General features: G+C 35.2%; 1 protein-coding gene and 1 pseudogene across 2 annotated transcripts; both read left to right on the plus strand.

The window, feature by feature from the left end:
- Positions 1–1322: 1322 nt before the first annotated feature.
- Positions 1323–11786, plus strand: LOC132175442 (hydroquinone glucosyltransferase-like). Its single transcript, XM_059587393.2, has 2 exons — positions 1323–1340; positions 10284–11786. The coding sequence occupies exons 1-2, from the start codon at positions 1323–1325 to the stop codon at positions 11685–11687; spliced, it is 1422 nt and encodes a 473-aa protein (XP_059443376.2). The 3' UTR covers positions 11688–11786.
- A 1155-nt stretch (positions 11787–12941) lies between these two features.
- Positions 12942–15156, plus strand: LOC132174281 (NADPH HC-toxin reductase 1-like; annotated as a pseudogene). The gene is made up of 5 exons (XR_015911695.1): positions 12942–13071; positions 13161–13330; positions 13548–13760; positions 14370–14749; positions 14861–15156. The product of XR_015911695.1 is annotated as an NADPH HC-toxin reductase 1-like (transcript).
- The last annotated feature ends 172 nt before the right edge of the window (positions 15157–15328 follow it).

The following is a 15328-nucleotide window of genomic DNA, read 5'->3' on the forward strand; positions in this document are numbered from 1 at the left end:
AGGTTTAGTCTTTACAACACAAGCCCAATTAGGGTTTCTTTCATCTTCGACGTAAAAGACTTGGTCAACTTGTGACGTTAGCACATATGGCTCATCAGTAATTTACTGGCCCGGTGGACAAGGTTTTTGAAGCTGACAAGAATCATGCCATACTCGTCTATCTTGTATCCCTTGTCCCTCGTGTTGTCCGCCCAATCACACTTGAACAGAACGTACTTGGTCCTGTCGAAGTACTCCACCTCAATTACTTCCGTTAACTTCCCGTAATACGTTTCGCCATCAACAGTCAGCATGCACAAGCCGCTGTTTTGCGTCCTCTTTCCAGCATAGAATGCAATAGTGCGAAACAGCTTCCCGTTAACCACATATCTATTCTATTTGGTAGCTGTTTCCTTCAGCCCTCTACAATGCATTACCAGTTTGTCACCTATTTCCTTCCTGCGTCGATCGTCCAATCGATCAATCTGCAAGTATATTACGTACAATTGACCATAAAGAAGTTAGTTTTGTTAGTTATTATGAACCATAAGTAAATATAATCAGACTGTAATAGTTAAACATCACTGTAGTCTTACGTAGTCACGGTACTAATCGTAGAACAGCTCATGATGTTGGGTTTTCAACTGATCCTCTGTTGTTCGCCCCCTATCGTATGATCGCCTAAGTGTATCCATGTGCATCCTACAATATGAAATTAGTTATATTATAATTCACAATTAAGGGTGCAAGGTGATATTGAACTTCCATAAACTACTAACATGATTTACATCCGCAGTAGAAGAAACTCGTCCGAGTTAAACATAATGTATCGGTGAATCTGTGTCAATGTGACATAGTCGAGGATAACTCGTGTTCCTGCCCCATTTGAACCATCCAGGTTTCTTTGAGCCCTATTGTGAAATGTTGGTACGTTATCTAAATACCTCAAGCAGAACACCACCAACTCAGTTGCTATGTAGTCCTCCGCAATGCAGCCCTCAGGAGCCGCTTTATTGCGCACATTAGATTTAAACCCCCCAAGGCTCTTACTTACATATGAACATAATTTATTCATTATAGTTAGTGACAGTTTTATAATGGAGGAAAAATAAATTGATGAATAATCGTAAAGTTATTTTACCTCTCTGCCGGATACATCCACCTATACCATACCGGTCCACCGAGTCGGTATTTATAGACAAGATGCACGACCAAGTGAACCATTATGGTAAAAAAAGTGGGGAAGAAAATCTGTTCCATCTGGCACAAAGTGATACAAATGTCACCCTCTAGTCAGTCCATATCCTCTTGTGTCAATGACGTTGAACATAGGCCCCTAAAGAATGCAGACATCCCAACAAGTGGTCTGATAAGCGTCGAATGTTGCACATTCAAGCCCCTTAATTTGCATATGTTAATTCCTTAGCATTGTTATTTGTTTGATTTTGTTTTGTTTTTGTGTTTTCAGGTTATAAATCAAGATGCAATTAATTCCATTGATTTTGGGTTTAAAAGCACACTCTGAGAAGACCTAGAAGATATGGTTAAACTTAACCAATCATGGTTAAGTTTAAATCAAATAAAGAAAAGGATTAATTCGGAATTTCTCAAATTGGAGTCAAAATCGGATTTGATTCAAATTTGGATTCTGCATATGTCTCGGTATTTTAGCCATAACTTTCAGTTCAAATATCTGATTGAGGTGATTCAAGCGGCACTGGAAAGCTAACTCAAATTTCTAAAAATCATAGTGAAATAGTATTTTACTAATTCGGAGCGCCGCAATGCCAAAATCGCCCCGCAAGATAAGAATGCAATTCTAGGCGAATCCTAGTCCAATTTGGACTTAGGTTTTCTTTATCCTAATTGGACTTGGACTTAAATCTCCGAAATTTCTAGGTTTCCTAGGGCTTCTAGGACTGGCTTGCTCCCTATAAATAGACCCTTAACCTTCAAGAGAAGGTGTGTTTAGTTTTAGATACAAAAATCTTCTTGGAGGCTTGACAAGTTGAAGAGGAGATAATCCATGGCAGGAGGCCATCCTAGCACCCCGATGAGCGGCTAATTCTGTAATAGGGTGTTGATGTAGCCCTATCCAAGTACAATGGTTTGATTGTATTTATTTTTTAGATTTTCAATTTATGCATGTTGATTGTATAACCCTGAGGATTGCTATAATTGATTTATGTTCTTAATTATTAAATGCAATTGTTCTTAAATTTCAATATCAACATTTGTGAAATTCTTCCCTTGTCTTAGAAAGTATTTTACTTTTATTGAAATCAAATCATTCTTGTTTTCTGTGATTATAAGGATGATGGTTATACAATGGGTTTAATTGACATATGATCAATAGGATTTGATAGGTCATGCCTAGGGAAGACGGATTGTACTACACCCTAGTTTAGTGTAATTTAGGTAGACAATCCGTGCCAACCGAAGATGGGTTACACTTATTCATTGATTGTATGTATCCTTTTAAAGAATTTGATAATTTATACCTAGGGAAGACGGGTCGTACCGCATCTTAGTGGTTAGGTGGACGATCCGTACCAACCGAAGATAGATTATGCTTATTCTTTAATAAGGTAGTTTCTTGTTTATTTATAACATGTATAGAATGAATTTCTGGGAATAATTATAATTAGCCATTGTTGTGCGGATAGAGGTGAAGTCAATACCCTACACTCTCTCTCTTATTTTAAATCTCTTTCATTTTCATGCACTTTAGTTTTAAAGAAAATCAAAACAAATCTCTTTTCAATTAAGTTAATTTTAATCTTTTAAATTTTGATAATAAAACCCCTACAGTCCTTGAGGTTCGACACCCTCTCTATAGCCGTATCCTACAAAGATTCGTCCTATTGCGAGTGGTTATTTTTATAATTAATATTTTTGGTCACAAAAATACCACATCATGGTCTAACCACGTTACCTGGCAGTGATCCATGCAATCCAATAGGGAGAAGTTGTTGCATAATGACGTGACTGTCATGACTCTTCAAACCGGATATCGTACGATTATTAAGTCGTACACATCGGGAAATGTTGGAGGCATATCCGTCTGGCACCCTTACATTTCGAAGTACTTTCAAAAAATGTGTTTTCTTGTCCTTAGACATCGTGTGGCAAGCTGGGGGCATATATGTTTGACCATCCTCGCCCATGTACGAATGAAGTGTATGTCTCAACCCCATTTCTTGTAAGTCTGTGCAGACTTGGAGGTTGTCATTCGTTTTTCCTGGAATGTCCAGTTTTGTGCCAAGTATGTTGTCCATCACATTTTTCTCAATGTGCATGACATCAAGGTTATGCCGCAATAAATTATCTTTTCAATACGGCAACCTAAAGAAAACACTTTTCTTCTTCCACAATACATTAGCAGTCTGTTATCCTTGTTCTGTAGGCCCACTTTTCTTCTGCTTCTTGTCTTTTTTCTTATTATCCATCTTTGCCTTACCGGCATTCTCATCCCCAAATGCCATCTCTTTTAATTGTCTAAGGATTTCATCTCCACTTGGCACATCGGGGGCACATTTTAGTTCTTGCTTGCCGTCAAATGTTCTTTTGTTCCTCTTCCACGGATGATGCATGGGCAAGTATCACCTGTGCCCCATATAACAATATTTCTTGCCGTGTTTTAACCTCTTGGACCTTGTCGAGTGCATACAGTAGGGACATGCCTTCTCACCCTTGTCAGGCCACCCGAACAAATCTGCATATGCCGATAAGTCATTAATTGTCCACATCAATTGCGCTCGCAACACAAAGTTATTTTTCTCGGAGACGTAAAATGTGCGTACACCTACAGTCCATAGTTCTTGTAACTCCTCAATTAAGGGTTGAAGGTAGACATTTATATCCATTCTAGGTAACTTTGGGCCCGAGATAATCAGAGATAGTATAAAAGATGTTTGTTTCATGCACGTCCAAGGAGGCAAGTTGTACGGTACAGGCATTACAGGCCAAGTGCTGTGGGTTGTGCTCATGTTCCCAAATGGATTAAATCCATACAAGATTAGTCCAAGCCTAACGTTCCTGTTGTCCACTAAAAAGTCTGGATGTAAATCGTCGAATGCCCTTCATGCTTCATCATCAGCCAGATGCCTCAATACACCGTCCTTAGTTCGGCCTTCTGCATGCCACCTCATATAGGGGGCAGTATGCTCTAACATAAACAGCCTCCGTAGTCGTGGTATGAGTGGAAACCACTACAACACCTTGACCGGGCGTTTCTTACTCGATGATATGGGTTGACTATCCTCATCCAAATGAATTTCATCCTTCCACTTAGATACTCCACAAACGATACATGAATCTAAATCCTTATTGTTCTTCTAGAATAACATACAATCATTACGACACGCTGGGATCTTCTCATACCCGAGTCCCATGTCCCTTAGAAACGTTTTCGCCTCATATGTATTAACTAGCAAAGCTTCATCACTCGCAGATAGTAACTGATTGATGAACTCAAGGAAAGAGGAGAATATCGTATTACTAAGTCTGCCAAAGCACTTCAAGTTGTACAGATGTACAGTAGCACTAAGCTTGCTATGTTTGGTCCCATCATGAAGTGGCTTCTCTACCTTTTTAAGCAAGTTGTAGTACTTTAGTACGTCACATTCAGCAGCTTCTTCATTCACAATTTCTTCATTCCCCTGCACCACCATTTAAGGCTCACAATTGTCTTCCATGACACCCTGCATGCCAAATAGATCACGCAACATTGCGTGCATGTTTTCACCTTATTCTATACTTATTCCCACATCTATGATCGTGGTAGTCGAATTAGAGACTGCAATAGGAGACCATACAGGCTTCTCACCATGATAATACCAGTTTCTGTATGCAGTCATTATTCCTTTACCCCTTGTCAAGTGGTCAAATACAAAACCCGGCGGGTGGCATTACTTATTACGACACGCCTTACAGGGGCAGTGAATTTTTCCATTAGGGATTGTACAATTCATAACTGCGAAGTCCACGAATAATCTACACTCATCTCTGTATTCCCTCGTATCTCTAGATTTTGTCATCCAACTCTTGTCCATAACTTTAGTTACTGGAACCCTAATTGAATAAAATAAATCCAGGTTAGTTAGTTAGTTGTTATTTTTTTTAGTGTATTTCTTTAATTACATTGTTTCAATTTTTTGTTTATTTTTAACAAATAAACACATACATTTAGTTTTAAGGAAAAAATATAAAAAAGCCTCCCAAACTACCAGCCGTTTTCGATTTAGCCCCCGAATGTTTCAAAAGTGATAAAGTAGCCCCCCAAACTACCAAACTATTGCATTTTGGCCACTCCGTTAGTCAAAACCGTCAGTTTGGACAGAAACTGCAAAACGACGTCGTTTTGTTATGAGTAAGTTACTACAATGCCCTTTTATGAAAAAAAAAAAATTTGGAAAAATATAAAAAAGCCCCCCAAACTACCAGCCGTTTTCATTTTAGCCCTATAATGTTCAGAAAGTGATAAAGTAGCCCCCAACCCCCAACAAAACGACGTCGTTTTGCAGTTTCCGTCCAAACTGACGGTTTTGACTAACAGAGTGGCCAAAATGCAATAGTTTGGTAGTTTGGAGGGATACTTTATCACTTTTGAAACATTAGGGGGCTAAATAAAAAATGGCTGGTAGTTTGAGGGGCTTTTTTATATTTTTCCCTAGTTTTAATTATAACATCTACATAATCTAAATTTGCAAAACCTAAACAAAATTAAGGTCCAAATTTAAATGCATTTGTTATACATGGGGACCCTAGATAAAATAGATCTAGCTAGCTAGCTAGCTAGGTTATTTGTTGTTATTTTTTTATTTTTCGTTTTTTATGACATTTACTTAATCTAAATTTGTAAGACCTAAATGAATTTTTTATACATGGGGACCTTAGATAAAGTAGATCAACCTAGCTAAGTTATTTGTTGTTGCTGTTGTTGCTGTTGTTTTTTTTTTTTTTTTTTTTTTTTCGTTTTTTTATAATATTTATGCATTTGTTATATGTGGGGACCGTAGATAAAATAAATCCAGCTAGCTATATTATTTGTTATCTTTTGTTTTTTCCTTTGTTCTAAATTTTCAAAATCTAAACAAAAATTAAAGTCCAAAATGGATATGCATTTGTTATTTGTTGATTTTTTATTTTTTATTTTATTTTATTTTTTATTTTTTCAGTTTAAGCAAGTTTTTTGGTTTTTGTTTTTTGTTTTTTGTTTTGTTTTGTTTTTTTTTTTGTTCTGATAACGTGCATTTGCAAAACCGATACACAAAATTTAAGTCTAAATCTAAATGTAAAAATTTGCACAAAAAAACCTAAACCTACACAAAATTTAGGTCTAAATCTAAATGCAAAAACCTGCACAAAAAAACCTAATTTCAAAAAATTTACGTACGTAATTTTGCATGCATGCATATATGCAAATACATCAAACAATATTCCCACCATACAAAATATATATCCCAAACAAATAAATTAATTAAACAAATTTACAAATTAATTCACAACAATATCTCAAACAAACATGTAAAATTAATTTGCTAATATATAATATATAATAATATACACTGCAAATTATATATTTATATAATTTATTTATTTATATAATATATAAACAAATCAATCAATATATATATATATATATATATATATATATACCTAATCGTAAGCGGCCGGAGAATCGCCGGAGGGAGAGCTCGTGACGGCCAGAGGGAGGAGTGGCGGTGATGATCGGTGAGAGAGAGAACCACTGAGAGAGAGAGCGGGTGAGAGAGAGAACGGCCGGTAGCGAGCTAGCTAGTGAGAGAGAGAACACGGGTGAGAGAATGCGTGTGACTGGCGTGTGACTGTGACGGAGACGGAGAAAGGGCCGGTGGTGAAAAAAATGTGGCGGAGGGGAGGGCTGTGGCGCACAGGAGAGAAAGAAAGAGAGGGAGGGAAAAAGAAAGAAAAAAAGAAAAAGAATAAAAAAAGAAGGAGAACCCAGCTAGCTGGATTCGCGCCTTCCTGAGGACAATTCTTGACGTGTCCACATGTGACACATCAAGAACTTCTTGACGTGCCACATGTGTACACGTCAATAATTGAAAGATAAATTTTTAAATTTTGAATTTATATCATTTTTTTTCTCTTATATAACACATTATAAATACAATATACTTAAAACTAATTAGAGAACAAATAAATTAATATTCTACATGTAAAGATAATAAAATCCATTTTTTCATGAGGGCTCAATAATCCACTCACCGAGAATCAGATCAAGCTTCTAGGCATTTCCATTGTAGGATCAATGAACAATTGAGATAAGTGAAAGACTCGCCGAACACATATTTTGTGTTGGCCGGGTTCATGTGGGGTTTGCGGGTCTTATAAAATAAATGTATTCTATATGTCTTATTTTTAAAAAATTAATATGGCTATCATATTAATATTACTAGAATGATTTATGCTAAAATATTACTAGAATGATTTATGCATGATAATATCATATCATATTAATATGGCTATCATTTCATTTCATATTAATATTAATGAAATGTTTGATTTATATATGCATGATAATATTAATTGGTGTACAATACGTATATACCAATTAATTTATACCAATATGATAAAATGTTTGATTTATGCATGATAATATTAATTTATACAATACATATATACCAATTAAAATTAATTTACTACCTATTTTTTTAATACATATTATATAATTAATTATACAATATGCATGATAATAATTATAATTAATTATAATTATTGACGTGTGGAATAATGGCATGCCAAAAATTTTTGACGTGCCTTTTCTACACGTCAATAAATTATTGACGTGGCTTTTACACACGTCAATAATTATTGGTGTGTCATAATGGCACATCAAAAATTATTGACGTGGTATTTAGACATGTCAATAATTTTTGATGTGTTGAAATCCGCCACGTCAATAAACACTTTATTGACGTGTTTATTTAGCCACGTCAAAAATTATTGACGTAGCAAACATGAGTTACTATTTTCCACGTCAATAAAGTCCCTGATTTTTGTAGTGTATTGTTACAAATATTTATGACTCTGGCCAATGGAAAAATATTGATGCAAAATTAAGAGATTTATTAGTAGAAAATGGTCCAATAAGATACAATAATATAGATTTTCCTAAAGATGAGAAGTCTAGGCATTTTTCTAGTACATATTATATACGAAAGTTATCAAATGGGGAGCAACATAATAGAAGATGGCTAGTCTATTCAAAAGATTTAGATAGAGTATTTTGTTTTTGTTGCAAGTTGTCCAAGAATAAATTAACAGAGAGAAAGATCATTGGAAAAGAGTATTGTTTAGAATTATTGTTGTAGTAAAGAATCTTGGTAAGAATAATTTTTTCATTTAGAGGACAAAATGAAAAGATTTACCGAGAAAATAATGGAAATTTTTTAAGTCTAATTGAAATGATTGCAGAATTTGACCCAGTAATGCAAGAGCATATTTGACATAAAAAAAAAAAAAAATTGTTACTTTAAAAAAAAAAAAAAATTTAGGTCAAATTTCAAAGTTTCGCCTAAGGCCCCAAAATACATTGAGCCAGCCCTGATCACATGGGATATTATTTTAAATGGAAAACTTTATTTAATCCCTTGAACTTTTATCATTTTTGCAATAACCCTCAAAAAGTTCAAAAACTCTTAATTTAGTATATCCAACTTAAAAATATTTACATTGTCACCCTTCCATTAGGAGTTTTACGGGCCCTAGAAATTTCCAAATATTTTTTTAAAATATATTTATATTTAATTAAGATAATTTTGTAATTTTATAATTTTTACAAGGGTATAAAAGTTATTTCATTTCTTTGCCATCTGATTTAACACTAAACCCTAATGTAAGAGGTGACATTACAAACTTTTTAAAATTTGATACACTAAATCAATAATTTTTTTTTTTCACTTTAAAAAAGTAATTGTAAAAACAATGAAAGTTTAGAGGATTAAGTAAAAAATTTCTCAATAATTAATTTAACTAAGAGATACATTATTTTAAGAAGAAATTTCACTTAGAGCATTCACAATGAGTTCTTTATATTTAACTTTTTTTTCTAAAAATCTAACAAAACTCATGAAAACACTCATTTAACAAGCTCCATTTTCTACTTTATATTTAACTCGTGTCATAGATTCTCCTTACGTACCAAGAGCTAAAAAGCTAAAGTTATATAATTTTTTTAAGCTTATCTGCTCCCATCTCTTTCGATTGGTTTAAAACTAATAAAATAATAATATTTAATTAAAGTAGAGAAATATATATATATAAAATAGAATTTGATGTTTGACTCATTTTAAAAGTGGTTCTCTAAATTTGATAAAGTAATTTTTTTCTCCTCAAATTTAACATTTATTTAAGGATAGTTTTCTACCAAACTGGGTTGGAGGAATTTCCTCCAACCTAATTTATAATAATGACATGTGTCATTTGAGCATGTGAAAGTCATATTTTTTTAATAGTAGAGACAAACTTGAAAGAAATGTTATTAAAAAAACATATGCATCTCACATGTTATTAAAAAAAGGAACACATGTCACTTTTATATACTAGGTTAGAGAAAATTCATCCAACTCAGTTTGGAAGAAAACTCTGCCCTTTCTTTAATAAAGAGTCCATTGTGAATGCTTTTATACCACCCAAATATACGTGATTTTGCAATCATAACCTCAAAGTTAAAAAATTTACAATTTCATCATTAAATGTTTCAATTCCTTTTCAATTTCGCCCCTTTTTAAAATCGGAAGGGCAATGACTTTTTATTAAGAAATGTTAGGGGTCAATATTTTCTTCATATTTGATTTGTCTCATCTTACAAATCAATCATTAAATTTGTAGACTTATGTGGACCCCACATAAGTCAATAGTAGATCCTCACAAAATCAAATGATTGATTTATTGAATTTGTTAAAGAATATGGACAAAATTAAATACAAAAAACTTATTAACCCATGACATTTTATTTATTTATTTATATGCCCTTAGTCCCCACACATTACACAAGGCACCAAAAGGCGCCCGCGTCACTCTACGGGATTCATAACCGACCACAATCAAGCACAAGGTTGAGATTGCAAAGGGTTGAGGACTCCTAACACGTACACACCTCATAAGCAGCACATGCATCACTCATTCACTCGCCACTCATGACTCATCTCTGATCTCTATATATAATATTATATATTTACTTGTTTCCTTGGCTTTGTCTCTAAAAAACCCTTTGTTTTCCCTCTTCTTGGACGATTGAACCCACCATGCAAGTGCAGGAAATACCCCACGTAGCCATTTTGCCCACACCAGGGATGGGCCATCTCATCCCAATCGTTGAGCTCGCCAAACGACTCGCCAGCCACCACAATTTCCTCGTCACCTTACTTATCCCCACAGATGGTTCACCCATAAAACCTCAAAAAGCTGCCCTTCAAGCCCTACCCAATGCCATATCCTCCATATTTCTTCCTCCTGTGAGCGTCGACGACCTCCCGGAGGACGTTGTGATTGAGACCCGTATCTCTCTCACCCTGACTCGGTCCCTCCCAGCCCTACGAGACTCTTTCAGGGTCTTAGCCGAGTCAACTCGGCTAGTGGCCTTGGTGGTTGATTTATTTGGTACGGACGCCTTCGATGTGGCTAAAGAATTTGGTGTTCCTTCCTACCTTTTTTACACTACAACCGCGATGGATTTGTCGTTGATCTTTTACTTACCAGAGCTTGATGAAACATACTCTTGTGAGTACAGACACTTGTCTGAACCGGTCAAATTACCCGGTTGTGTGCCGATCCATGGGACGGATTTGGAGGACCCGTTTCAAGATAGAAAGAGTGAGGCCTATAAAGGGATTCTACAGATGGCCAAACAATACCTTCTTGCTGCTGGAATTATGGTTAATAGCTTTCTTGATTTGGAACCGGGTTGTTTTAAAGCTTTGATGGAAGGAAAAGAGGGCTGGCAACCTGTTTACCCAGTTGGACCGCTTGTTCAGTCCGGTTCAGACCATGGGGTTGACGATTCCGAGTGTTTGAGGTGGTTGGATAAGCAGCCAAATAATTCAGTGTTATTCGTTTCATTTGGTAGCGGTGGGACGCTTTCATGTGAGCAGCTACATGAATTGGCCTTAGGACTTGAAATGAGTGGACAGAGATTTGTTTGGGTTGTGAGGAGCCCACATGAGAAAGCTGCCAATGCAACTTACTTCAGTGTACAAAGCATTAAGGATCCTTTTCCTTTTCTTCCCGGCGGCTTCTTGGAGAGGACAAAAGGGTTGGGTCTAGTGGTGCCCTCTTGGGCTCCACAGGTGCAGATCCTAAAGCATGCCTCGACCGGGGGGTTCCTAAGCCACTGTGGGTGGAATTCAACCCTGGAGAGCATTGTGCATGGCGTGCCGTTGATTGCATGGCCACTCTACGCGGAGCAAAGGATGAACTCCGTATTGCTAGCTGATGATTTAAAGGTTGCTTTGAGGGTCAAAGTGAATGAGAAGGGCCTAGTGGAACGCAAAGATATTGCAAACTACGCAAGAGGGGTAATTGAAGGAGAAGAAGGAAAATTGCTAAAGAGCAAAATGAAAGAATTAAAGAATGCAGCTGAAAGGGCTTTGAGTGAAGATGGGTCATCAGCAAAATCACTGGCGGAGGTGGCTCAGATATGGAAGAGTACTGACAAAGATTAATGTGTTTTCCTTTTATTGTGTTTATACCACGTACAGCTAGTGGATATATCCTATGAGGAACGATTGGCGTAGAGGCTCTTGCTATGCTTCTTTCGCAAGCGGTCCATGCTCTCACAAGATGGCATGAAAGTACCAGATTTGGAAATATATGAAGACACGTGCAAATATATATATATATATATATATAAAGGCACACCCAGAATAAAATTTACTATTGATCATACATCCTGCTATATATATGTAAAAAAAAATGACATTACCAAGTAAACAACATTAATTCAAATTTGAATTTTATATATATATATATATATATATATATATATATATATAGGGAAAAGTCTTCATATCCCCCCTTAAATTATCACCTAATTGACAGTGTCTTTTCCAAAACTTTTAATTCAACCAAGGTCCCTCCTAAGAGCATTCCTAGCAGTCTCACCAAATTTTACTTACCAAAGTAACCAAAAATACATTTTTAGTTATTTTAACAACATACTCACCTTTTTAGAGCACACACAGTAGCCTCACTATTTTAACAATCCACTTTAATTATTTCATTTAAATATTATTTTTCAAAGATTTGTTTAATCTTAGAAAAAAGAGAAAGAAATGAAAAGCAAAAAAGACGAGAGGAAAATAAGTTGTTTAATCAATAGAAGAGTGAACATTAATATTTATATTTGGTAAGTATTGTTTATTTCACTATTTTTTTTATTTTTTTATTGTTAAAGTAGTGAGTTTGAAAAGTAAAGTTTTAAGTTACTTTTGTTAAATTACCTCACCAAAATAACCAAAAAATGGCTTTGGTGAAGCTGCAAGGAATGATCTAAGGCCAGTAACAAAAATGATCCTAATTTTTTTAATAAGACAAAAATAATCCAATAAATTCGAAACAAATTTAAGAAAAAAGCTAGAAAATTTTAAATTTCCACTCTGTTTTTATTTGTAAAAAAATTACATTTTAATTACATTTACAATTTTTGATAGTTTGGTAGGAATATTGTCTCAACTAAAGTTTAGAAAGACATTAGTAATTTTGTGATAGTTGGACGAGTTTACGTGGACTTAAAAAAAAAAAAAGGAAAAAAAAAAAAGGAAAAAGAAATGGAAAAGGAAAACAATAGAATAACGAGGTGAATGGATATGATTCACGAAAGAAGTGTATGCGGAGGAAAAAAGGTCAGCAACTTGCGAAAGGCAATACTTTTCCTTAAATAGTTAAATGGCTTTTCGAATTTTAGGGTAGTGTGATCAAAATGGAAGAGAGTGAAGAGAGCAGTTACTAGAGTCTGCGTCACCGGAGGTTCAGGCTATATTGGCTCTTCCCTTGTGAAAAAGCTTTTACAGAAAGGTTATACAGTCCATGCAACTCTCAGGAACTTGGGTCTCTCTCTCTCTGATTGTGGTGTTTTATATATTCAATTTCTTTTACTTTATTTATGATCTTTTGTTTTCCTTCATCGATCTCTTCAGGAGACGAAGCCAAAGTAGATCTCCTCAAGTCCTTGCCCAACGCAGCCAACAGATTGGTGCTTTTTCAAGCTGATATTTACAATCCCACTGATTTTGAGCCTGCAATTAAAGGCTGCCAATATGTCTTCCATGTCGCCACCCCTATGCGACATGACCCCCAAAGCTCCCAGGTCTGTCCATTTCCAAACATGTTACTTCTTTATCTTCATAAATTCATCTCTAAATTTTTATACGATTTAAAATTAAAAAATTTTCAATTAAGGGTATTAAATCTTCAATTTCTTTCGATTATTCTCTTCCGTTATAATTTTTAGTTAAATCTTGTCAAAATTTTCACGTTTATTTATTTTTGGTAATTACTTAAAAGTTTGATAATCTGAAATATAGTACAAGGATACAGCTGAAGCTGCTATTGCCGGGGTCAGATCCATCGCTGATTCATGTATCCGCTCACAAACGGTTAAGCGACTCATCTACACTTCCTCTTTGATGGCATCCTCACCATTGAGAGAAGATGGAGCTTCTTTTAAGTCTTGCATGGATGAATCCTGTTGGACACCTTTTGATGTCTCCTTTTCTTATGCCAATGATTTCCTACTGGTAATTCCTTCCCATATTTCTAAAATTTTGGAGAAACATGGGCTTGGGGGCTTTCCCCATGTAGTTCCGCTCCTGATTAATACCCACGGGTCCGAGGATCAAAACTGGGCTTGGATGCCAATTGTTAGAATGAAACTAAATAAATATGTTTTTCTTCGTAGCATATGAATAACAAATAAAATAGACAAACGTATCTCTATTATTCAACAACGAGTTTTCGTTCTCTGATTGTTAGCTGCATTCATGTCCTTGTGGGTGTGTGTGGAGAAGATTAGTCTCAACCCTAATTTTTTTGATAACCTAAGATGAAGTCTAATGAATGAACTCCATTTATATATTGGGTGAGACTATATGGCTTTCCCGCAATTGGTTATAGAATGGTCGAGCCCATTATAGACCCAATAATAAAATAATTATCCCAGTCTACCCAAAAGGAAATAAACACAACAACATATGTCTGACTCCGACATTTGATAATTTTCTAAGCAACTAACTGGTGGTTATGATTTGATTACTATGTTTCTACCCTAATGAAAATTCCGACTGTTTGAACTGTGGAAGTCATGGAATCCTAGTGATGGGTTTAATATTCTGGAACTTTTGTTGTAGGGATACACTAAATCATAGACTTTAGCAGAGAAAGAGGTGCTGAAATACAATGAAAATGAAAATAGCAGGCTTGAAGTTGTATCACTACCTTGTGGCCTTGTGGGCGGAGAAACCCTCCTTCCATATGCATCTGGAAGTGTGGAAACAATTATATCACCACTCACAAGCAATTTGTTTTTGTTAAATTCATTCAAGTTTTTGCAAGAACTTTGGGGTTCAATTGCTCTTGCACACATTGAAGATATCTGTCAAGCACATATCTTCTGCATGGAAAAGCCATCAATGAAAGGTAGATTCATCTGTGCTGCCACCAATCCAACCATCAGTCAAATTGCAGTTTACTTCCAGGAGAAGTTTCCAGAATACGAGATAGCAAAAGAGTAAGACTTTTAGTTAAAATTTGATTAACAAATTTCCTTCTTCTAAGAATAATTTTTAGAAAATTAGTTCTTTGCCTGAACAAGACTTTTCTCTGACTATGACATTAACAGCATTTTAATTAGAGTTTTGGAAGGACCAGATGAAAGAGTAGTTAGATGTGATTCCACAAAGCTGATGAATATGGGGTTTGAATATCTATACGATGAGAAGAAGATATTAGATGACAATGTGGCATGTGGAAGGCAATGTGGAGCTCTATTAATGTAATGTCCATTCCTCTTGTTCTTGAGGAATTATAAATAAGGTTGTAACTCTTTTTCAATTTTATTCTATTTACATTACCAGTAACAAGGTTGTGAGATTATTTTGAAATTTGTAGAACATGTTTTGAGTATTAAAGATTGTATAATTTGGAGAAAGGTTATATAATTAGCATTTTTCAACTCCTCTATTCATATAACTATCTAGCTAATTAAACTAATTAACCCTTTCCTCCCCAAAACTAGCATTTCTATTCAAAATATATATTTCCAACTTCAGTTTCCGACATTGGGTGTCCCACCCCCAAACACTTCTTA

The sequence above is a fragment of the Corylus avellana genome, chromosome 3, assembly GCF_965113065.1.
Source record: "Corylus avellana chromosome 3, dhCorAvel1.hap1.2, whole genome shotgun sequence".
Lineage (NCBI taxonomy): Eukaryota > Viridiplantae > Streptophyta > Magnoliopsida > Fagales > Betulaceae > Corylus > Corylus avellana.